The 23,098-nt window shown below is 37.5% G+C and overlaps 1 protein-coding gene across 7 annotated transcripts in view; it reads left to right on the top strand.

The window, feature by feature from the left end:
* The window catches only part of SLC4A7 (solute carrier family 4 member 7), a 118,971-nt gene that overhangs the window by 53,925 nt on the left and 41,948 nt on the right, over positions 1 to 23,098 (top strand). For 6 of the 7 annotated variants that reach the window (XM_070455268.1, XM_070455267.1, XM_070455265.1 and 3 more), the window contains exons 4-11: positions 1,314 to 1,452; positions 2,008 to 2,168; positions 5,441 to 5,629; positions 13,086 to 13,201; positions 15,076 to 15,233; positions 16,657 to 16,744; positions 18,048 to 18,194; positions 21,873 to 21,979. In XM_070455268.1, coding sequence (XP_070311369.1) covers positions 1,314 to 1,452; positions 2,008 to 2,168; positions 5,441 to 5,629; positions 13,086 to 13,201; positions 15,076 to 15,233; positions 16,657 to 16,744; positions 18,048 to 18,194; positions 21,873 to 21,979 — 1,105 coding nt within the window. Of the gene's footprint in view, positions 1 to 1,313; positions 1,453 to 2,007; positions 2,169 to 5,440; positions 5,630 to 8,635; positions 9,005 to 13,085; positions 13,202 to 15,075; positions 15,234 to 16,656; positions 16,745 to 18,047; positions 18,195 to 21,872; positions 21,980 to 23,098 lie in introns of all 7 variants that reach the window. The other variant, XM_070455271.1, reaches the window with a different exon arrangement.

Raw genomic sequence — 23,098 nt, 5'->3', positions numbered from 1 at the left:
ACAAAGCTACAGAAATACATGAGTTTAGCAAAGTTGCAGGATACAAAATCAGGGTACGGAATCAACCGTATCTCTATATAAGAGCAATGAACAATCAGAAAATGAAGTAAATACTGAGACAGTAGCACCAGAAAAATTATTTGGGGATAAATTTCACAAAGATATGTAAGACCTAACTGTTGAAAGATTCAGGTGTTAGAAGTCCAGTCACACCACGGTTTTGTCATGTGTTGGTCCCAGAATATTCCTTCATTGTGAAGACCCATGTCATGTGCATACTGTACAGTTTTGCATTTCGTACTCTTCCTCTTCTCCTGTTCTTTATATTTTCCTCTATCTGGTGTTTTTCCTCTTTGGCTAGCTTATTCTGTTTTCTGTATCTCTTAACCATGTGTGTTTCTGTCTTGTCCTTAATGCATTCTGTATAACCTCCTCCTTACATCTGTCTTTTCCTTGAACAGTTCTACTTCTAGTCTGCTATGTCACCTGTTTTAATTTCCCTGTTGGGGTTTTAAGTTCCTGGAGGTTTATTTACTTAGATGTAAATTTTCAATTTGATATCCTCTCTCATATTTGGAAGAATCTGATTTTGTTTTTAATTGATGCTTGTTGTTGTATGCTTATGTATGCTTTATTCTGGGCCCCCTGTGGGTTTAAGTTGTTCTGGGCTAGAATGTATGTTAATTTCTCCGTTGGGAATCCTGTACCACACAGATAGACTCGGAGATCATGAGTGGCTGTGACCTGTCCTGTGTCTCTGACCTCAGAGACAGACTTGCTTTTCCGTGATCGTAAGAAAAGTTAGTTTTGCGTTTTCTCGTTTTTTTTTTTTTGAAACTCAGGGATTTTTTATTTTTACTTTTCAACTTAATTACTTATTAATTAACTATTTTATTTATTTAATTAACTATTTTAAATGTTGTATGTTGTCTAACATTTCCATCTATTTTTGATGAGGGCAAAGTCCTGTTTTATGCACAGTGTTTTCTTGGTTTTGGATATTGCTTACTTTGTTTTTACTGAAGTTTGTTGAAGATTAGTGTGAGTTATCTTTAACATACTGTTTTTCTTTTTCATCTATAGAGGTGATCTTTCTGTGAAATTCTTTTTTTCTAGATTGTTGGCCCTTATTTCCTTTCAGAATTGTATTATTTTAATAATAATCAGAAGAAATTTGTTTTAATGGAATATATCTGTAACAAAACAGTGAGTAGAGAATTTCCTCACTTTTGGAAATTCTGCATTGAATTTGCCTTTGTGTTAATTGGGGAAGATTTTTGAGTGTGTGTGTTTAAATTCTGATTTTTGTCCAGACACGCCATCCCAGAGGGTGCAGTTCATCCTTGGCACTGAGGACGATGATGAGGAGCACATGCCCCACGACCTCTTCACGGAGATGGACGAGCTGTGCTACAGGGACGGGGAGGAGTACGAGTGGAAGGAGACGGCCAGGTGCTGACGCTCTCGCTCGGAGCTTCCAACTGCTGCTTCTTGGTTCCTCTCAGTAACGGAAACATAAGATTGAAACTGTGAGACACACGATGCTTTAAAACAATGAGTAGAGAATTTCCTTGGGTCTAGAAATTCAGTGTTTAATTTTTCTCTTTATTCTCATAATTTGTTTCATTAAATAATTCTTAATACCGTAATAGAACACAAAAGGAATTATGTTAACTGTAGATTTTCGTGTCTTTAATTAGAGAAAAAAATCTGAGAAGACATTTTGCATATTCACAGTTTAAAATAAGATTGGAAGTTGACGTGATGGAATTCCAGAGTTTGTTTCTATAGAGTTACTGTTGTGACAGCTGGAACAGAAAGAGGAACTGCCAAGATCTAGTGACTCTCAACATTACAGACCATTAGCCTAATTTGTAAAAGTGTGTAGAAAAATTTTATTTTGGTGATGGTGATCTTTTTTTCTCTTTATAAGAATATGCTTGCATTTGTCATATTAAACAGAATCATCACTATTTGTAACATATTTGTATACATTATACATTTCAGATGGCTGAAATTTGAAGAGGATGTTGAAGATGGTGGTGACCGGTGGAGTAAACCTTATGTGGCAACTCTTTCTTTACATAGTCTTTTTGAGCTGAGAAGTTGCATCTTAAATGGAACAGTCATGCTGGATATGAGAGCAAGCACTCTCGATGAAATAGCAGGTGACAGCAAAGTGACTTCTTTATGTTTAAATTGCAGTGAAGTTGAGATAAATAAGGAAAATAAAGTGGAATTCTGGACTGTTGATTTGATGGTTACATGTTGAGCTTCCATTCTGTGCAGGGCAGTATGAAGAGTTAGATGTAAATAACCCTTTTTATCCTTGGTAATTTTGGAGTCTGAAAGATGAACTGAGACAGATGTAGCTATAGTGTCAAGAAGACAGTGACTAGTGCCATAAGCAAGATCCAGAGTCTGTTCTTTGGAGGTGCAGAGGAAGGAGCTTTCCGTTTGCTTGTTTCTGGACCGTGGTATCTGGAGAGACCTAGAAGGTACATTAACTGCACAACTTATCCATAGAACGTGAACACATGGCAGCAAGGGGAAGGTGGTGTGAGAGGAAAGAAAGTGTTCTAAGGAGGAAGAGAAGGAAGAGAAGGCTAGAAAGTACCAGCAGGTATGATCTCAGGAAGGTCAGTTCTCTGTGAGTATACAGGTTTCTTGAGATTTGCAGGAAAATAATTTACAGGTGAGTTACAACTATCCTTGAATTACTGGGTTAAGAAATTGGGTTTGATTTGATAGGCATTTTGGTTCTCAGTGATCTTTAAGTATGAGAATATTAACCAGATGTGGAACAACTGACTGGTTCCGTATTGGGAATAGGATACAACAAGGCTGTATATTGTCACCTTGTTTATTTAGCTTACATACAGAGTACCACATGTGAAATGCTGGGCTGGATGAATCACAAGTTGAAATTAAGATTGTCAAGAGAAATATCAATGACCTCAGATATGCAGATGGAGAAGGCAATGGCACCCCACTCCAGTACTCTTGCCTGGAGAATCCCATGGATGGAGGATCCTGGTAGGCTGCAGTCCATGGGGTTGCTAACAGTCAGACACGACTGAGCGACTTCACTTTCACTTTTCACTTTCATGCATTGGAGAAGGAAATGGCAACCCACTCCAGTGTTCTTGCCTGGAGAATCCCAGGGACGGCAGAGCCTGGTGGGCTGCCGTCTATGGGGTTGCAGAGAGTCGGACACGACTGAAGCAACTTAGCAGCAGCAGCAGCAGATATGCAGATGATACCATTCTAATGGCAGAAAGTGAAGAGGAACTAAAGAGCCTCTTGATGAGGGTGAAAGAGGAGAATGAAAAAAGCTGGCTTAAAGCTCAACATTCAGAAAACTAAGATCATGGCATCTGATCCTACCACTTCATGGCAAGTAGAAGGGGAAAAAGTGGTAACAGTGACAGATTTGATTTTCTTAGGCTCCAAAATCACTGCAAGCAGTGACTGCAGCCATGACACTAAAAGGTGTTTACTTGGAAGGAAAGCTTTGCCGATGAAGGTCCGTCTAGTCAAAGCTATGGTTTTCCCAGTAGTCATGTATGGCTCTGAGAGTTGGACCATAAAAAAAGCTGAGCACCAAAAAATTGATAATTTCAAACTGTGGTGCTGGAGTAGACTCTTGAGAGTCCCTTGGACTGCATGGAGATCAAACTAGTCAATCCTAAAGAAATCAATCCTGAATATTTACTGGAAGGACTGATGTAGAAGCTCCGATACTTTGGCCACTTGAAGCAAAAAGCCGACTCATTAGAAAAGATCCTGATGCTGAGAAAGATTGAAGGTAAAGTGAGAAAAGGGTGACAGAGGATGAGATCGTTGAATAGCATCACCAACTCAGTGGGCATGAATTTGAGCAAAGTCTGGGAGATAGTGAGGGACAGGGGAGCGTGGTGGGCTACAGTCAATGAGGTCACAAAGAGTCGGACACAACTGAGCAACTGAACAACAACAGTGGTCTTGATGTGTGTCAGCAGGATTATTCTGGGAGGAGGAGGTAGGGTGGCTTTGGACTAGAAGAGGTTAGAAGCCAGGAGGTGGTTTATTCTCTTGGAATGTCTCAGCAAGAAATGCTAGCGACCTGAAGTGTGGCAGGTGGTACCAGTGGAAATGGAGAGAGAAAGAACAAAAAGATGCTGTGATGAAGCTACTTGGTCATTAGCTGAAGTTGCTCAAAACCAAAATCAAGTTCAGTAGTAATAAATGTTATAGTGTGACTACCATTATAGTCACCTCGATATAAAAAGAAGAAGCTGTCGTATTTGATCTTCAAGAGAACCATAAACTTATTAGAATTTCTCAGGCTGGAAATACTTTGATGTTACCAGATTGTTAACTTGACCTTGTGCTGCGAATCTTTCAGTTATCAAAGTCCTTAATTTTCTTGTCTTCTATAAATGACTAAAAAAGTGATTTGGGAATTAGAAATATTAAATTTAGATAAATGTAGTATGTCTTACTTTGGCTTTCCAGTGATCACATAATACAGTGTATCGTAGTAAAGGTACAGTCCAGTTTTCACATATATGGTAGCCTGTAGTTGTGGTTTTACTGTTAGAGTTTACCTGCTAGTTTGATCCCTTACAGTTTTTCTCTGAGGAAACTTAAACAGTTTTGAAAGCTTGACTCTTATTTCAAGTTAGTGGCGCTTTTAAAAAATATTTATATCAGTGTGTACTTTGTAAATTAAAAATAGTCCATAAAGTAATTAGCCTCCAACTAATAGAAATAAGTGAAAAAAACAGAAAAAAAAAAGTCCAGATAGCACAGTAACATATAATTGTCATTGTCGTCAAACCGCCCCCCCCGCCCCCAAATCCCACACCCACCTCACAGCCTGGTACATACATCTTCCACAGAGTTACTACTTCATATTTTATCTGTTCAGTTACTCATTGGTTTTCTGCCTCTGGACGAGTGAGAGCAGAAACTCAGTCTGCTTGGTTAATTGCTGTAATAGGTGCTCAGTAAATAGTTAATTATTGAATGAATGAATACAGATTTTCATCTACAGTTTTGGAGAAAAATATGAGGTGAAGCCATAAAATATCTTCATTTCTTAGGTACCAGTATTATTTAAATATCCAGTTTAATGGAATTTACTATATACGTATCAGTAAAGCACCTTCAGCTATATAGGAAGGCTCTTGGTATGTAACAATAGCTTTTTAATAAATAATAGTATTTATTAAAATCAGAGTCTCTATTAATATGTTCAGCTTTGTTGGATTGTGTTCATAGTTATCATTATGCATCCATTATTAAATGTTAGAAGAGAATAATGCTTTATAGAACTATGTAAGAGTCTTATTTTCCTGGTAAGATTTCATTTACCATTTATCATGTGTTACAGTCATCCAGGTGTTGACTTTATTTAGTAACAATGATGGCTATCTGTGTAATTTTCTTTGCCTAGATATGGTACTGGACAACATGATTGCCTCTGGCCAGTTGGACGAGTCCATCAGAGAGAATGTCAGAGAAGCCCTTCTGAAGAGGCACCACCATCAGAATGAGAAGAGGTTCACCAGCCGGATCCCCCTAGTTCGATCTTTTGCAGACATAGGCAAGAAACATTCTGACCCTCACTTGCTTGAAAGGAACGGTGAGATAAGTTGTGGTGTCCAATTTTTCTAACACTTTACTAACAGCATTCCAGCTTGTTACAGTTAGCATTTGGGAAAAGAAACTCATTTTTTCTAGATAATTACATAGGTCGTTTATCTTTTTGATTCTTTTTTCAAAAAATAATAGTAGTATTTGTGCATTTAAATATTTCATTTCTGAAATGTCTTTATAATGTGCCAGAATTATCTGTAGAAATTACTTAGATGAGAAAATTAATCATTTACTCTGTTAAAATGGGACACTGAAGTGTTGGTAATATTTAAACACTACCGGAGGCTTCCCTCATAGCTCAGTTGGTAAAGAATCTGCCTGCAGTGCAGGACACCCCGGTTCGATTTCTGGGTCAGGAAGATCCGCTGGAGAAGGGATAGGCTACCCACTCCAGTGTTCTTGGGCTTCCCTTGTGGCTCAGCTGGTAAAGAATCTGCCTGCAATGCGGGAGACCTGGGTTCAATCCCTGGGTTGGGAAGATCCCCTGGAGAAGGGAAAGGCTACCCACTCCAGTATTCTAGCCTAGAGAATTCCATGGACTGTATAGTCCATGGGTTCGCAAAGAGTCAGACATGACTGAGCGACTTTCGCTTTCACTTTCTTTCAGACACTACACTGTACGTAACCCTAATTACTCTCCTCCTTGCTTTTCTGTTTCTGTTCAAGAATTCTTGTATGGTTGATATAAGAGCTGTAAATTGGTATCTATAAATTTAGTTTAATCTTTTGAAAATTCAGTCTTGTGTTTGGACCTTTAATATTAGATTTTTCCTAAGATTTTTTTTTTCTTCTCCTGAGTAGACTATACTTGCTGGGCATAAACTGTATTTTGGAGCTGGTTTGCTTTTAATTTTCCCAGCGTTTTATTGACATAGTCTGTAAAAGGTTTTTGTATTTGTTCCTGTTTTATGATGTCCTCGAGTCACGGAGAGTGGCACAGACCCCCATCCACTCACTCACGGTTCAGCAGTGGGTCATGGGGAGCTGGGGAGACTGTTCGGGTAGCTGCTCCCCTCTGCCCCTGTCTTACAGCTGGCATGCGGTCACTGCGGCTCTGTTTGGGTCTCAAAGATGTCTCTGACAACAGTGACTCTGGAAAACCCAGCTGCAGAGAACCAGGGTTGATCTGAGGGTCACTGCTGTGTCCAGCTGCTGCTGTTACCCAAGGCAGTGAGGGTTACAGTGAGGAGTCGGGGTGGGCCGCAAACCTTCCCGCTCATCTTTCTATCTCTGCAGTGAGAGTGTGGCTCTTACGTGCTACAAGCACACTCACAGGTGGAGGACTAAACACATGTAAAGGTAACAGTACTCAGTCTCCTTCTGTGGCTCAGTCTAAGATAATTAAGTCCTTTTTCTTCTGAATATTTGATCATTGAAACTTTTTAATATATTTAAAACTGCCTTTCTGTATTCAAGGGACCTTAAGAATAAAAGAAATCTTTCATGGGCCTAAGTTGAGTTTGAAAGCAAGCCATTCGTGTCACCGCTTTTTTTCATCTTTCCGTGTATTGCATATTTTCTAGTTTAGTAAAGTGAACTCATTTGCCTAGAGAGACCACATTAAATTTTTCTCCTCCATACATAGTGGTTCCTGATTATCCTCCAGTTGTCAGTTGGTTCCTTTTAATCATAAGACATTGGCTATTTTCTTGTAGGTGCCATTTTAGCATGAGCATTCTTTTATTTTGGTGTATTACTATAGTTGTAATTTTAACAGTTTTTTTGCATCTAGCTTATTTTTTACCTAAATAGTGGTGGTTTATGAAATAATAGTTAATATGTGTAATATTTTGGGGATCTGTTGAGCATGTAGTTTTTATTACTTATATCAGTAGTCCCCCACCTTTTTGGCACCAGGGAACTGGTTTCATGGAAGACAATTTTTCCATGGACCAGGGTTGGGGAGGTGTGGTTGAGGATGCTTCTGAGATGATTCAGGCATGTTGCATTTATTGTGTATCTTATTTCTATTATTACTATATCAGCTCTACCTAAGATCATCAGGCATTAGATTCCGGAGGTTCAGGACCCCTGACCCAGATCAGTTGGGATTGTTACATTTCTCATGCTTTTCCTAAAAAAAAAAAAATATTGTTCCACTAAGCTACTCTTCATTAGAATAACCTGGTGTTTGAACTATAAGTATACATGACCTTTTGAAACACTCTAGACTACCTTATCATTGCTGTTGGTAAAAAATATTTTATTCTTTGCTAGTTAAATTAAACATCATATGTATTTGTTTTAATTTATCTGCTGCATTAGATGTGGAAACATATCTTAGGACATTTATTAATATCAGTTAGATAGTGAGCTCAAGAATATGTATCTTTTAAAACTGACATGTTTCTGTTTTGAAAAAAATTCACATGACTTGCCTTATGTTTTTAAATTTTACTTTGAGAGTTCTGTCAATGGATGCTGCCCTGTTGGCTGAATGTTATAAAGATTTGATACTAACTTTAAGTTAGGAGTCACTAGGTACTGTTAATGTGGGCTCTTCTTGTGAGAGAATACATAGCAGTTTGGTCCAGTGTAGATAAAATACACTAAATATAAGCTCTCAGTGCTGGTAAGTTTTGTTTTGGCTTCTGTTTCTTAGATTATTTTTGTGTTATATTTTCATTTGCGGTTTATCGTTTTTTAAAGCAACAGCTTTGCATTGTCATTACTTTTTGTTTTTAAAGCCACACCGTTGGACATTCTCATTCCTAACAGAATATTGTCCCTCTCCATCTATCATTAACATTGTTTTTCAATTTTTGTTCTGAGTTTCGGATGCACCTTCAGAGAACTAATTACAGTTTAAGCCATTTTTCAGTGATTTTCTAATACTTAAAATTCAGATTGTCACACTAACCCAGACAGCATGAATTTGAAATTTTGGACCTTTTTTAAAGCTTGCGGTTTACAGTGTAAGTAGATTTTTGTGTGTCTCTGTTGCCTTCTGCAATAAAACTTCATCACTTTTCATTTATTTGTTTTACCTCAGGGGAAGGCCTCTCAGCCTCCCGCCACTCTTTGCGAACAGGTCTGTCTGCCTCAAACCTTTCCTTGAGAGGAGAATCACCTTTGTCTCTTCTTGTCAGTCATCTTCTTCCTTCTTCGAGAGCCGGGACCCCTGCGGGCTCGAGGTGCACAAGCCCCGCGCCCACCCCTCAGAGCAGCCCTCCTTCCAGCCCTAGCCTCAGCCGCCTCCACGCCAGACCTTCCCGGCAGAGGCAGCCTCAGGCCCCAGAGCTCCTGGTGTCCGCTGCCAGTGCCGATATTCCCACAGTAGTAATCCATCCGCCCGAGGAAGACGTAGAAGCACTGCAAGGCCAGGAGCAGAAGAGTGAGGAGAATGTTGACGTGACTGCAGGCAACTATCCAAAGTCCCCATGTGTGGTGCTTTCTGCCTCTGGACCCCTTGCACTTGGAATGCCTCTCAGCACATAGCTTAATCAGCATTATGTAGATGATGCTTACAATTTATTTTGACTTCTGCATGTTTTTTTTTTCTTTATAGTGTGTTATAGAAAAGGATAGAATTATTTTAAAATTTTAAGTTTTACAAAGATTTCAAAGGAGCCTACACATAATTTAAGCCCTTTCAAAATTTTTTACTGAGGTTTTACAGGTCAGTGCATTTGAATGGCTCAGACAAATGTAGACATTTTTACAGGTCATCTTTTAATTTGCCATGATTAAAAAAAAATGGTGGCTCTTCTTGTGCATTTCATTCCATCAAGTGAATGAACACATGCTCTACATAAAGTATAATGAGAAGCGTTTTATCTACTGTTTGGTGCTTTTGTGTAAGGGATGCAGTGTGTTTTCACCTTCCTGCCAAAGTAGAATGATGTTCTTTTTCTCATCTTGTCTCTGAGAGGATTGAGGTTCACTGTTGACTGCCTGGAGTCATCATTATTCCGACTAGTTTTATAATTTGGAGTAGACTTCAGTTGTCTTTTATTTAATGCTGTATCTATCTTTCATCTGAATTCACCTTGAAAGTTTTAGGAGTAGGGTTCCTATAGTTGCAAATAGGACTTATTTCTACATGAATTAGAAAAATTATGCCTTAGTGGATAAAAGGTTTGTAACTCACTTAAGGGTTATTATATTTCTATTTGATGAGTTTATCTTATCACTGTTTGTACAATGAAAAAAATTAAGACTTAGAGATGTTAAGGTTAGACCATAAATGACCAGACAAAGGGATTTTTTTTTTCAGACAAAGGAATTGAACCCAGAACTACCTACAACAAAATCTATACTATAGAATTTCATTGTAAATTTTAATACTTTGTGGAAAAGATGTATTATAATGAGGTAACTAAACAAAATTGGGGAAAAGATACCTAGAAATAATTGCTCAGAAATAATGAACACTTTTACTTCATTAAAAAAGACTAGCAAAATTGACTTTTTTTCTTGAATAAAATTAACTTTGAAGTTACTTCCCCTTGCATTTGTTTTTACCTATATCTGTCAATAATACTGACTGTTTCTTGTTTTACCAGCTTCAGTCTAATTAATGATAAGAGACTATAAGCTTTGTATGGGAAGATAGGGGCATACAGGTTCCCAGTGACTTATTAGGTCATGTTAAGAGGATAAAAAGAGCAATTAACTGAAAATTGAGGGACACAATTAAATTTTTCCTCCCTCTGGGATTTACTCGCCTTTTGGAAGAGAAGAAACTAGAGTGCAGGGGAGAGGATTTCTGAGGACAAGGGAGAGCTCATAATTGCTAAGACGGCATTGTAGAAGGAACGTAGTCACAGTGACAGGGACAGCTCTTCATTAGTCCCCGCTGCCTAGAGCACCTGGAAACCCTGCTGTCTTTTCCTGAAGTCTGGTCAAGCAGGTGGGCTCATCATCATTTCTGAGAGACCAGTGCCAGAGATTCTTAGTGTCATGAGGTCACGATTTGTGAATACCTGTAGGAAAGGAAAACGAAAAGGAAAGCAGTGTGTGCCATCAGTTATTTTTTAGAGAATACTTAGGTAAAGGACATAACTCACTTTGAGTGTGTGTGAGTGTCTTCTGACTCGGTGTTTCTTACCCTCGGCACTACTGGCCTTTTGGGGGACAGTTCTGTGTGGTCAGGTGTCTTGTGCATTGTCAGCTATTGAGCAGCACCCTCGGCCCGCAGCCACCGCCTGCCAGCACATTCATAGCCTTCCATGGATGAGAACTACTGCTCTGGACACTTCTGCTGTCAAATCTTTAATGACAGGAAGCTTCGATGTCTTTGCTTAATTTTTCTAGGTAGATATGCTATTTTGAGGGAAAAAAATGAAAGGGCAAAATAATAGATTTACCAGAGTATGACTTAAATCCCAGGATTGATTTTATACATACTCGTATTTGCTTTTTCTTTTGCTTAAAGCAAGTAACTAAAGTCCTTGCAAGTTATCTGTGCTCATTATAGTTTTAATTTGGGGGAATTTACTCATTTAATTCTGAGCACTAGGAATTTACTGCAGGAGCAAGGACATTTCCTTTACCTTTTCAGGATATAGCTTTAACTTAGCTGACATCAGGGAAGACTGCATGGAGAAGGCGGTGGTGAGAAACTAAGTGTGCCTGGCCTGCCCACCATAACACGTTCAGGGTGAGCAGGTGAACCCCTGGCTTCCTCGCGCCCTCTCTTCTGACTTTGTCAGTGTTGAGTTGCAGGTCGTTTCTTCTTCCAATTCCTGTTGAGCCTTCTCCACGCCCCATTCTTCTCCCCCAGATGTGGTGGCCAGGACTATTCTGAGAAACTGTGCCTGTTTTCTTTGGTTACACGTCTGCAGGTTGGATGCAGTTTGTAGTTAGCAGCGTGTGTGTGTTGATGGTCACTTGTAGTTGCTGCCAGGGCCTTAAATGATACTCTTCATATTCTTGTGTGGGAGTTGGTGGAAACCACTGAAAAATAACTGCTTAACTTTTTCTTCTTACACTTGAGCATGTATTTTAATAGAGGAATGGATTCTTTTATGGAAGTTTAGGGACAAAGGTCAAAGAGACTAAAATGAGTTCAGTTTAGGGAACAGTTTTTATTTCAGAATTGTTTACAATTTCTTGGGAGTGGGTATATGGCTAAGTGGACTGCATATACTTTCTTTACTGAGATTTTGGGTCACAGTGGCATCCTGGCATAGGTGTTAAACAGAGTGTCATGAAGGTCTTCATTCACTGAATTTAAGCTGTAAACTCAAATGACTTAGTTTCAGGTTACTAGTTAGTATATGTTGTATTCTATAAAAACAAAAATGCATAGACTATATCTGATATGCTTAAAATTTTAAAATTTAATTGCCACTGTTTAAAGTTTATGGATTCTAACCACAAACAATGTAGTGGTGACTTTCTGGGGGTCACTAGGTTGTTGTGAGTGGCAGAGTTAAAACTAGAAGTAAAGTCTGTTGCAGTTGTCTGGTGCATTTTCTCCTGTGATATTCAGTGTTTTGGGTGATATTAATCTATATTCTTGCACTAGAAAGCCTTGGGTGTTTTGAAAAAATTAGGTACACTTAATGGTAGAAATCTGTGTTACATACTCTAAAGTTTTTGTAGCATTTGAACTTTTTGTGAATACATAGTAGTAATGATTAGTAATATGCTGTTGGGTGATTTTAGGTTATTTTTGTGTGTGACTTGTTGCTGCTGAGTTTTGCTTGAACTGAGTATATCATGCATGAACATGTGTCTGTCACTTGTAATCCAGACAAGTTAATTTAATAGAATGTATATCATTTCTAATCCAAACAAACAAATTTTATAAGTTTGTCTGTGTCTTAGAAGTTGAGTGAGTTACTTAAGGTCATACACATAGCTACAAAGTGGCAAAGAGTACTTATTTTAACATAGATCCGTTCCCTTATAAGTTCTGTATTCTTTGTATTTATATCATAAAAACATTGCTATTGTATTTTAGCATAGTCCTTATGAATAATGACAGTAAACAGCACATGAATTTTACCCAAGAGAGGTGAAAATTCATGAGGAAACTAATTATGAAGGATTATGGCAAAATGAGTGTATATTTCATTGATGTAGCTCTTGCATTTTCATTTAGGGTTTATCAGAAATTTTACATTGTTACTGATGTAAGTGTGCTAAGAAGCAGTTAGGCATCTTTAAGCTCTGCAGTTCACGTGTCTAAGTATTTATAGTGGTGATCAGACCCAGGTCTTCCACCTTCTACTCACTTTTTTTCTTTTTGCAAAAGGCCACCATTTTTGTAAATGCCAATTATATTATTTTAAATGTTAACATGTATAGCTTCATTATTGCTTAAAATGTTATCCCACTCTTGCTGGTATGGTACTAACACTTGGCACTTTTTTTTTTTTTTACCTAGCACATTTGCTTTCAGTAAACCCATCACTTTCAGGATATGAGCAAATTCAGGTTGCAAAGTGAATTTTCTTCTTACTACTTTGGAAATTGTTTGTTCTTAAATACAGGTATTTTGGCCTCTCCACAGTCTGCACCTGGAAACTTGGACAATAGTAAAGGTGGAGAAATTAAAGGTAATGGAAGTGGAGGAAGCAGAGAAAATAGTACTGTTGACTTCAGCAAGGTAATTTCTGTTATAAACTATACATTTTCATAATCATGCTTACTGAGACAATTGCTAGCAATGTGACTATATTAACAGTGATTATAGTTTTTTAATAACTGGTGCTTGTAAACCTGATGTGATGCTTGTGATGTTAATTTAAGATCAGAAATTGTGAAAAAGGTAACAGTCTCATAGCACTTGAATAATGTTATATCTTACTAGTGTTAGAAATCCTGACAAAAGAATATGGGGATAATACAGTATTTTCATCTATACCCACGCATAGATATCATGAACTGCAGGCATTTGTTGTGGAGCTGCCACTGCTAGAAAGGTTAATTCTGGGAGTGATGTTACAGCAGTAACAATTCAGCCTCTTCTCGGCTGTAATGTGACCCGAGAATTACTGTCTTGCGGTGTCAGTGCTTTCTGGAATGTAACTGGGAAACATCGGTGCTTCCCCATGGATAGGTAAAGGTGAAGACGTGAATTGAAAAATAACTCGCCTATCTCAACTGTGATTTTTAATTTTCATAGGTGAGTGTTAAATGAAATGTAAAAAAGAGCTTATTTCAAAAGAACAAAGCAAAAAAACTGCAAGTTCAAATTACAGTTGAATTTAAAGCATACTTTTGAGTACTACCTCTGAATAATTGATTCTTGATATCCATTGTAATTTTTTTGATGGTGTTTGATGGTATTTACTATAGGATACAATGTCAGACTTCTAATTAAATGCCATTATTTCAAGTTAATTTCAATTTTTAAGCCTTTATGATGTGAAGTCTGTGAATCACGTTTTGTAGAAAAGGCACTTAAATGATGATTTGCATTATAGCCTTGCTGAGCTTCATGCTCTAAAGTTAAAAGCCTTGCATTTGGGACATCGTACTGTTGTTCTGTTGTAAGTTGATCATATTCTTACTGGTGCCGCAGTTATTTCAGATGAGTGTCAGGTTTTCAGGACGGAGTCTGTGGACAGATTTTGCTGTAATTTCTGCCACAGATCTCCTCTAGACGTGGCAGGTGCCATTTGGTTTGCTCCCCTGACACAGCTGTGCTTTCTTTCACTTGGTCTATCTGTGCACACCCGCGTATCCCGTCGGGCAGGAGTCTGCCTCCTGGCACTGTAGTTGTGGCACGCTGGGTGTGGGACTCGAGAGGCCCGCCGTAAGTGCTGCTTTTATGTTCCTAGAAGCCCTGCTAGTGGTTGTTCAGTGACTGTGTGAAGCTGCATACAAACGAAGAAGTTGCCGTACTTTGAATTATGTCCGTAACCTTTTCTTTGTAATTATACACAGACAACCTAATTCGATTAGACAGCACTACCATATATGTATACCAATTATGACTACTTTAGTTGTAAATGAAAATAAAAACAATGTTTCCCTCTTACTGAAAATACTGGGGAATGCCCGTAGTTCATTAAAGTAAAAAAGGATTTATAAAATACATAAAATATAAAGGAACAAATTCATGTCTAAGATTAAACAATAGATCATGACTAAATGAATATTTTTAGAACTGTGTATAATTTCATGGACCATTGTTAGTTTGTGAACTATATTTTTGTCTTCAGTAGTTTTTTAATGAATGGTGCTATATATTCATTGAATCTTTCCTCTAGTTTGTTTGGTAATTTAGATCTCTGCAGTAGTGAGGATCATGACAGTAAACTAATTGGGAGTACTGTTTGGTAGCTGTGTTTTGCTTGCACTTTGTATTCGTCAACTTCATTCTTTGTACTTGTGAGAATTTTGACACTTAAACATCCTTTAGATCACCAGTTTTGATTAGCGAATAATAGTCTTAAAGCATCTTTTTCCTGTTTCCTTCTAGACTGATTAGTACCATGCACACTTTGTTTTTAATTACTATTTATTTGTCAATAGGTTGATATGAATTTCATGAGAAAAATTCCTTCAGGAGCGGAGGCATCCAATGTTCTGGTGGGAGAGGTGGATTTTTTAGAAAGACCTATAATTGCGTTTGTGAGACTGGCTCCCGCTGTTCTTCTCTCAGGGCTAACCGAAGTCCCCGTCCCTACAAGGTAAGGGAGGGTTATTTGCAGTTAACGTTCTTCCAGAATGTCCAGAATCTAGAGGAACATGTCGCTTTATGTAGTGAAAGCTGCTTCTAACGGTTAATGGTGTCATTTTCCCAGTGCCTTGACTATTAGAGCGTTAAAGATTTACCTTTCTTTCTGGAACTAAAAAAAAAGCTTCCTTTAAAAAGTACATTGCATTTATGCTGTTACAAGAAAAGTTCTGTTCATAGTATGTTCTGTGCAGGCACTGAAGTCAGAGGATGGAGTTGAGTCCTTACTCTGCTGCTTTTTTGGGACGGTCAAGCCAGGCTTCTGCTTTACTTGTAAAATGAGGGTAACAGTACCTCAGGGTTGACTAAATGTAATAATGTCCCTGAATTAGGCAGCATGCTTTGTTCTGACCTGATCCAATCTTTCGTTCAATATACATTAAGAATAATTAGCAAGTTGTGTTATTAATATAAAGTGTGATCAGTTAGCTACTGATTATATGAACTTAATTACAAATGAGAATAATTAAGAATATATTTTTATAATAATAAATATGAAGAATTAATTACAGCCTGTTTGAAATGTACATACTAGTTTTTAATAAGCTTTCCTGAGTTGCATTAATGGTACAGTACTGAGATAAATGAGAAAGATAATTCATAGATTCACATTTAAATTCTTACAAAGCAGGAAGATGAATACTTCCAGTTTGGATAAGTATGAATATTAATATTTTACTGTATGTTAATAACAATATAAGTAGGAAGTTAAATAATTTTTATTTGGGTTTCCCTAGTAGCTCAGTTTGTTAAAAAAAAAAAAGCTGCCTGCAATGCAGGAGACCCCGGGTTGATTTCTGGGTCAGGAAGATCCTTTGGAGATGGGATAGGCAATAAGAGGTTGTTAAACAATAAGAGGCTTTTAAATAATAAGAGTTGTAAATAAAATGCTTTTACTTCCAAAAGGGTTAGTCCTTTGTTTTCCCCTATAGTATTTTTATCCAGACTGTAGTTTGAGGGACCATGAATTTCTTCTGAATACTCATCTATTTTCTTAAGCCAAAGTAAGTACTTAATTGGATTGGTATTCACTTTATTTACTAATTCACTTCTTTTCATCAGTTCAGATCAGAAAAAGTTGTTTACTCAAAATTCAAAAGGATATAGAAGATGGGAAACACCATCTTTAATGTAAAACACTGATTCCTTAAGTACTTTTTACTCTAAGAAAGATGGAACTTAATTATGAATGCCGTTTTTTAAGTTTTGTGATTCATCTGAATAGAGTTGCCAACCTTTTTGCAGCCAATAGGATGTGAGGATGAAAAGGAGGTCTGAGTAATGTTTCTGTGTTTACATTTGTATGAATTCTTTATGATTCTTAGATTTATGTCTGTTGTTCATGTTTAAATCTCTCTGTTTTAATGTTCCCTTAGGTTTTTGTTTCTGTTATTGGGGCCTGCAGGCAAGGCTCCACAGTATCACGAAATTGGAAGATCAATAGCCACCCTCATGACAGATGAAGTAAGGAACACGCCCCTTGATCTGAAGCATACAATGCATATTAAATTATAGACTCTCTTACCGTCTTTGGTGTTTTTAAAGTGTATTTTATGGGTCTTTCTCTTATAGTATTTTCCTCTGTGCTATCAGTAATATGCAGATTTGAATAAATCATCTCCTTAATTTAGATGTATCAGTGACATGCCTGTTGGATATTTGTTTAAGCTCTTCGCTGTTGCCTTGATAGAGCCTGCCTAGTCCAGTCTCTGTGCTTTTTGAAATTTATGTGCTGTGACGGACCCCCTTTCTCTACTGCTTGCTCCGTCCGCTTCGCCGTCCCTTCTGCACCTCGGATGTACGATGCTCACTGCCGCCTCTGGACACTGAGCACTTCCTTGGCCTGAGCGCTGTCTCCACCCCTCACGCCACCCTGTATGTGCTCTGTCCCCCATCTCAGTCAGATTCCTCCTGCAGTGTTTCCTCCTCTAAGACACCTTCCGCAGCCACCCCGTTCCCCCGCATCAGTTGCCCTTCCTTACCCTGCTTCATTTTTATAGGAGTTCTTGTTATCCCCTGCGGTAGTAGATTCACGTGATTACCCCGAGTCTTGAGTGCAGGGACTCTGACTTACCGTGTCGTGCCTGCCAGAACTTCCCTGGGGGCTCAGTGGTAAAGAATCCGCCTGCCAATGCAGGAGACCTGGGTTCGTTCATCCCTGGTCCGGGGAGATCCCCTGTGCTGTGGAGCCACTCTGCTCCGACTCCTGACTGAGCTTGGGCCCTAGAGCCGGGAGCTGTACCTGCTGAGCCCAAGTGCCCGAACCACTGAAGCCTGCACCCCGCAGATGGGGAATAGCCCCTGCTTAGCACAGCTAGAGAAAAGCCTGTGCCACAGTGAAGACCCAGCCCAGCCAAAAATAAAACACAGAAAAAGAAAAGAATGGTACCTACCAAACAGTAGGCACCCAGTCAGTAGGAACGATCAAATTAATTAACTATTTTAAGTAAAATTGTTAGCATACTCATGATTATTTCTTTAGGATAAATGACATTAAAATGTTATTTCCTAAGTAAAATTTTCTCTTTCTAAAAATTGTTGTGTATTAACACATCACTGGTTTCTTTTGTTGTTTGGTTTTTACTGTTAATGTATCTGATAATACTAATAGTGCATTATTTTTTAAAGTTGTTATCGAAGGTGGGGTCGAGAGTTTAGGTAATTATCTTTATGTAGACTTTGTTATGATATCGAAAGTGGATTACTATGTATGGAATTTTCTTTCAACTTTAAAATCCTTTTACTCAATGTGTTTATTTTTCTTTAGATTTTTCATGATGTAGCTTATAAAGCAAAAGACAGAAATGACCTCTTATCTGGAATTGATGAATTTTTAGATCAAGTGACCGTCCTACCTCCAGGAGAGTGGGACCCTTCCATACGCATAGAGCCGCCAAAGAGTGTTCCATCTCAGGTGAGGATCTACACAGTGCTTCTTTGAATTCCCTTTTTCAAGTAGTTTATACATTTTCAAAACTCAAAACTGTATGAAGAGCTACACCCGGAGAAGTTGTTCCCCACCACGTCCTCTCTGCCATCCCACGCTGTCCCCACCTCTTGCGGGTTATCATTTGCTATTAGTTTTTTGTTATTCTTCCACTTTTTATTCAGTACAGGGAAACATGAACATGTAGTCTTGTTTTCTCCTCTTTCTTACCAGACGTGAACATCTTATGTGTAGTGATCTGCTCCTTGCCTTTTTCATGTAGCAGTATTTCCTGCAGGTGTGATGATGAGATGGCAGAAGTAGTCCTCCTCCTCCTCGCAGCTCTGTTGTATTCCAGCATGGACGCGCTGTAGTCTGTCCTATCCTGGTGCAGCTTGTCTCCCGTTTTTAGCTGTTACAGACCACATCGTGGTGTTCGCCTGCCATGTTAGTCTTGTGCAGATGTGTCTGTAGGATAGATTCCCAGGAATAAGATTTACTGGCTTACATGGGAGTTTACCTACAGTTTTAGCAAATGTTGCCAGAGTCTCCTCTTCTTGGGTTAACTGTTTTGGACTTATTTTGGTGATGAAAGAGATTGCCTGTTTCCCTACAGCCTCACCAGCATGGTGTGTTGTCAAACTTTTGGATATTTGTCAGTCTGATACGTTATCATTATCTTACTGTATTTGGCATTTTAATGTGATTTTAATTTGTATTTCTGTAATTAGTGAAGTTGAATATTCCTGAATATTTTTTGTTCATCACCCTCCACCAACTTTTTTTTAACATTTAAATTATTCACTGATCCTTTTGTGTTTATCATGACGTACTATGTAGAGAATGCATGCAGTTTATCTTTTTTCTAAATTGTAGTCTGTTTGTCCCAGTTTATTAAAAAAGTTAAGCATTTTTCTGTTTGCTTGGTGATGTTGTCTTTATCATTTACTAAATTTCCATATTCATTCAGGTCTGTTTCTGGGATTTCTTTTCCATTGATTGGTCTAGGCATGGACCACTTACACACTTTAATTTCTGAAAGTTTTTGATATATTTTAGTATCTGGTAGATCTGCATTCATTCTTGACCTCACTATTGTTTTTCTGAATTTTCTTGGTCGTCTTTGCATATTTATTTTCAATATTAGTTTTAAAATCAGCTTTCTATTTACAGAAATAAAATGTGATTTTTAAAAAATTGTGATGGAAATTAAATTTCTAAATGAACTGAGGGAAAGTTGGAATCTTTTCAAGAACATGGTATATCTTTCCCCAGTTGTTTTCCTGACTGTTTTCAAGTCAGTTTTTGTGTCCTTAAGGAATATTATAAAATTCTCCTTATGTGCACCTTACACTCCTCTTGGTGAGTGTATTCGTTAAGTATTTTATCTTTGTTTCTGTTATAAATGAGGTCTTTGTTCCATTATATTGTCTGTTGCTTTTATTTATATGTATATATATATGACGACTATTGGTCATTGTATATTTCTTTTGTATCCTGCTGCCTTCCTTAATTCTTTTATTGTATATAGTCATGTGGTCTCCAATAAAAGATAATATTATTCATTTTCTAGCTCTTACACCTTTAACATGTTTTCTCTTATCTAATGGTATTGACTAAAATCTCTAATAGTTTTACATAGTAGTCCACTTTAAAGGGCATTTCTTAATTTTTTCATAATTGTAGTCAAAGTCTTTATTGTTTCTCTCATTAACTTACTATCATTGATGCCAAAATACATATTTTATCATATTAAGAAAATACCCTGTTTTCTGTTTTATTGAATTTTTTAATATAAGTGAATGTTGAATTTTGTCAAAGGGCTTTTTAGCATTTCTGGGGATGATATATGAATTTTACTTATCAGTTACTATGGTAAATCATATTAATAGTTTCTTTAATTTGAAGACACTCTTGCATTGTTGGAATAACCCAGCTTAGGCTTTAAAGTGTCTGTAGTCTTTTTCTAATGTTTTATTTAAGTTGCTTCCATCTCCATTTGTAAGTAGATTGGTCTATAGATTTTTGTGAAGTCTTTACATTTTGGTATCATCATTAAACTTGTTTCATAAAAACAGATTTGTAAGTTTTCCTTTTTCTGTGCTCGTTAAACTTTAAGTGGCTTGGGATACTTTGATTCTAAAAGTTTGGAAGATTTTTTAGTAGAATTTTCTAAGCTTGACCCTTGTATGGTAGACTTCAACAGCTTGTTATTTCTTCTGTGGAAATTGGTTTGTGTAAATGTTCTCTTTTTTCTGGAGTCAGATTTGGTAAGTTCTATTTTCCTGTTTTTTGGTGTCAACTTTGGGGGATTTTTTAAAAGTATAGTGCCCATTTTATCAAGATTTTCATTTAGTCACATAGGGTTGTGCTGTGTAGTGCCTCTCCCTCTCACTGTATATTTAAATTTGTGACTTTCCTTGTCATATCTTTGGTTGTATATTAGCTGATGATTTAATCATGTTTTTCTAATAGGGCACCTTCATTATTTATTTCAGTTCTCCTTTTTAAAAAAGTATATTGTGTTGTGTAACTCAGCTTCTGCATTTAGCTGTATTCCTTTCACTTTCCTTCAGGAAAGATTTTTTTTCACATTTGGTGAATTAAATACTTAATACATTTATTTTTGTCCTTTCATTTTTCTTAATATAAGAGCTGCTTTGTTTTCTTGATGATGCTTTTGCCATATCCCATCAAATGTGATACATAGTATTTTCGTTAGATGCGTTTTGTGGGAGTTCAGTAATTTTGTTTTCTCTTTCCTCTTTGAGCTGTGATATAAGTGAGTTTCACTTGACATTTTCAAATGGTAGTCTTAGGACTATAGGCAAGTGGTGCTACTCTTTAAATACTGAGCGTGTGCCCGGGGGGTTCACTGCTGTGGTTAATCTGCGGTCCCCCTGGGATGAACACCCCCAGCCCATGTTTCTCTTTCTCCCCACGGCTCTTCTTTCCTCTGTCTCCCTTCTCTCTCCCCCAGTTGCTCTATTCCCACTCCACCTCTCCCGAAACCCACTTTTTTCTTGGTCCAGTAACCTCTGACCTTTGGAGGTAGCAAAACTTGCTCCCTGAGGAGGAGAGTATCTTTTATCATGAGAATAGTACTCTTGAATTTGTAATAAAACATAATAGGGAGTTGATTTTTATGAAAATTTATTTGATGACTCATGCTACTTACATCTTAAGGGAAGTATTTAATAAGAAAAAATGGAATTTCCTTTTTTTCTTAATATAAAGTATAAAGTATATTTTTTCAATAGTGAACATGAATAAGGATTTAAAATTCTAGCTGAAGAGATGTTTTATTGGATTTTTATATTCCTGTTGCTGAGTAGTAATTTGAAATGATGTGTGTGAGTGTTCTATAGTATATTTGATGTCAGATTATAAAATAGAAAAAGTCAGTATAAATTTGAAATATTAACAGAGACAAATTTTAGATTCTCTTTCAAAGTGCAGTGTCTTTAAAGTGGAAGTTCATACTAGGAAGCGTTTTTTTTTTCGAGGAGTACTGTTTAGACGTATAATCAATGGGACAGCTCATGTTCTCTTTAACGGAGATGCTCTTTTGGCTTCCTTAAAACAGAATTCTGAAAGATGTAAGTGTGTTGTTTTTTTTCTTTTTCTTTCCTTTTTTTCCTTTCTTTTTTTTTTTGTGAAATGCAGGAAAAGAGAAAGATTCCTGTATTTCCCAATGGATCTGCCCCCAGCTCGGGTGACGCCCCGAAGGAGGCAGCGCACCACGCGGGGCCCGAGCTCCAGAGGACTGGACGGTGGGTACAGACTCTGCTTCCGTGCGGGCGTTTCTTGGGGGCTAGAAACTGATGTGATGGACAAAGCAGAAATATGCTTTTTCTTTGCAAGTGTTTGGAAACTAATTTTGTCTAGTATTTTTCCATATTTTAAAAAATGTGTATTGTTTTCATAGGTATATAATGTTAAGTATAATTAATATGTATTTTAAAATAGCTTACTAGAATATATTGTATTCTGTATACTAGGATTTAATTTAAAACAAAAACATTATGCAGCATATGTTAAGAATATTATAGTTCTGTAGGAGGTTAACTTAATTGGCTGTACAAAAGACTTCTTGAGGAAAGTGTGGCGTCCTATCGCCATTCTCATAGGCAGTCAGAACAATGGGAACAGCGAGGAACTGTAGCCGTTGTGTTGTGTGTATGCAGAGATGTAAAACTCTTCCGTGAACAGTGTATCATGAGATAATGTAAAATCAGGCAGACAAGCATATAATCTCTGGAAACCTGATTAGAAAAATTGTTGCAGAAGTTAATTCTTGGAATAAAAAAATAGGAATATTGCCAGGTACAAACAGTGTCTTAGAATTTTTGTAGAGATAGAAAAATATCATGGTATTGTCACTGTAGAGAAGCAGGCGTGTGAATAGTGACACTGTTTGCCCATTGGTGCTCTCTATGAGCTGAAGACCTTGAATCTTAAATAGCAGTGGTCTCTGAATTATACTAGAGTAAGCCTCTGCCCCCGTGGGAAAGGTGCTCGTTTGAGTTACTATTCTTCAAACTGAGGTAGGGCTAGTCACTAAGAAGTACAAAGCCAGGCTCCTACTCTCATGTTACCTGAGAATCTCATATAAATTTTTGACTTGATGATATAGTTTCATTAGCTAGATTATCATTGGCACTATTTTTATTGCAAGTTGGCACCCTTTCCTTTATAGATTTTTTAGTCCCATTGCTGTCATATTATTTATAGGATAACTTATTCCAGCTGTCAGTGTACCTTTAGGTTTATTTCAGTATTAACTTTGGAAAAAACTAGAATGGTAAAGTTTGAAACATCTAGAGCAAGAGTCCCCAACCCCGGCACTGGTCCATGGCCTGTGAGGAGCCAGGCCTCAGAGCACGGGGGAG

This window comes from Odocoileus virginianus, chromosome 26, assembly GCF_023699985.2.
Source record: "Odocoileus virginianus isolate 20LAN1187 ecotype Illinois chromosome 26, Ovbor_1.2, whole genome shotgun sequence".
NCBI classification, from domain to species: domain Eukaryota; kingdom Metazoa; phylum Chordata; class Mammalia; order Artiodactyla; family Cervidae; genus Odocoileus; species Odocoileus virginianus.
The sequence above is the reverse complement of the archived record's forward strand: the minus strand, read 5'-3'. Positions and strand labels throughout refer to the sequence as shown.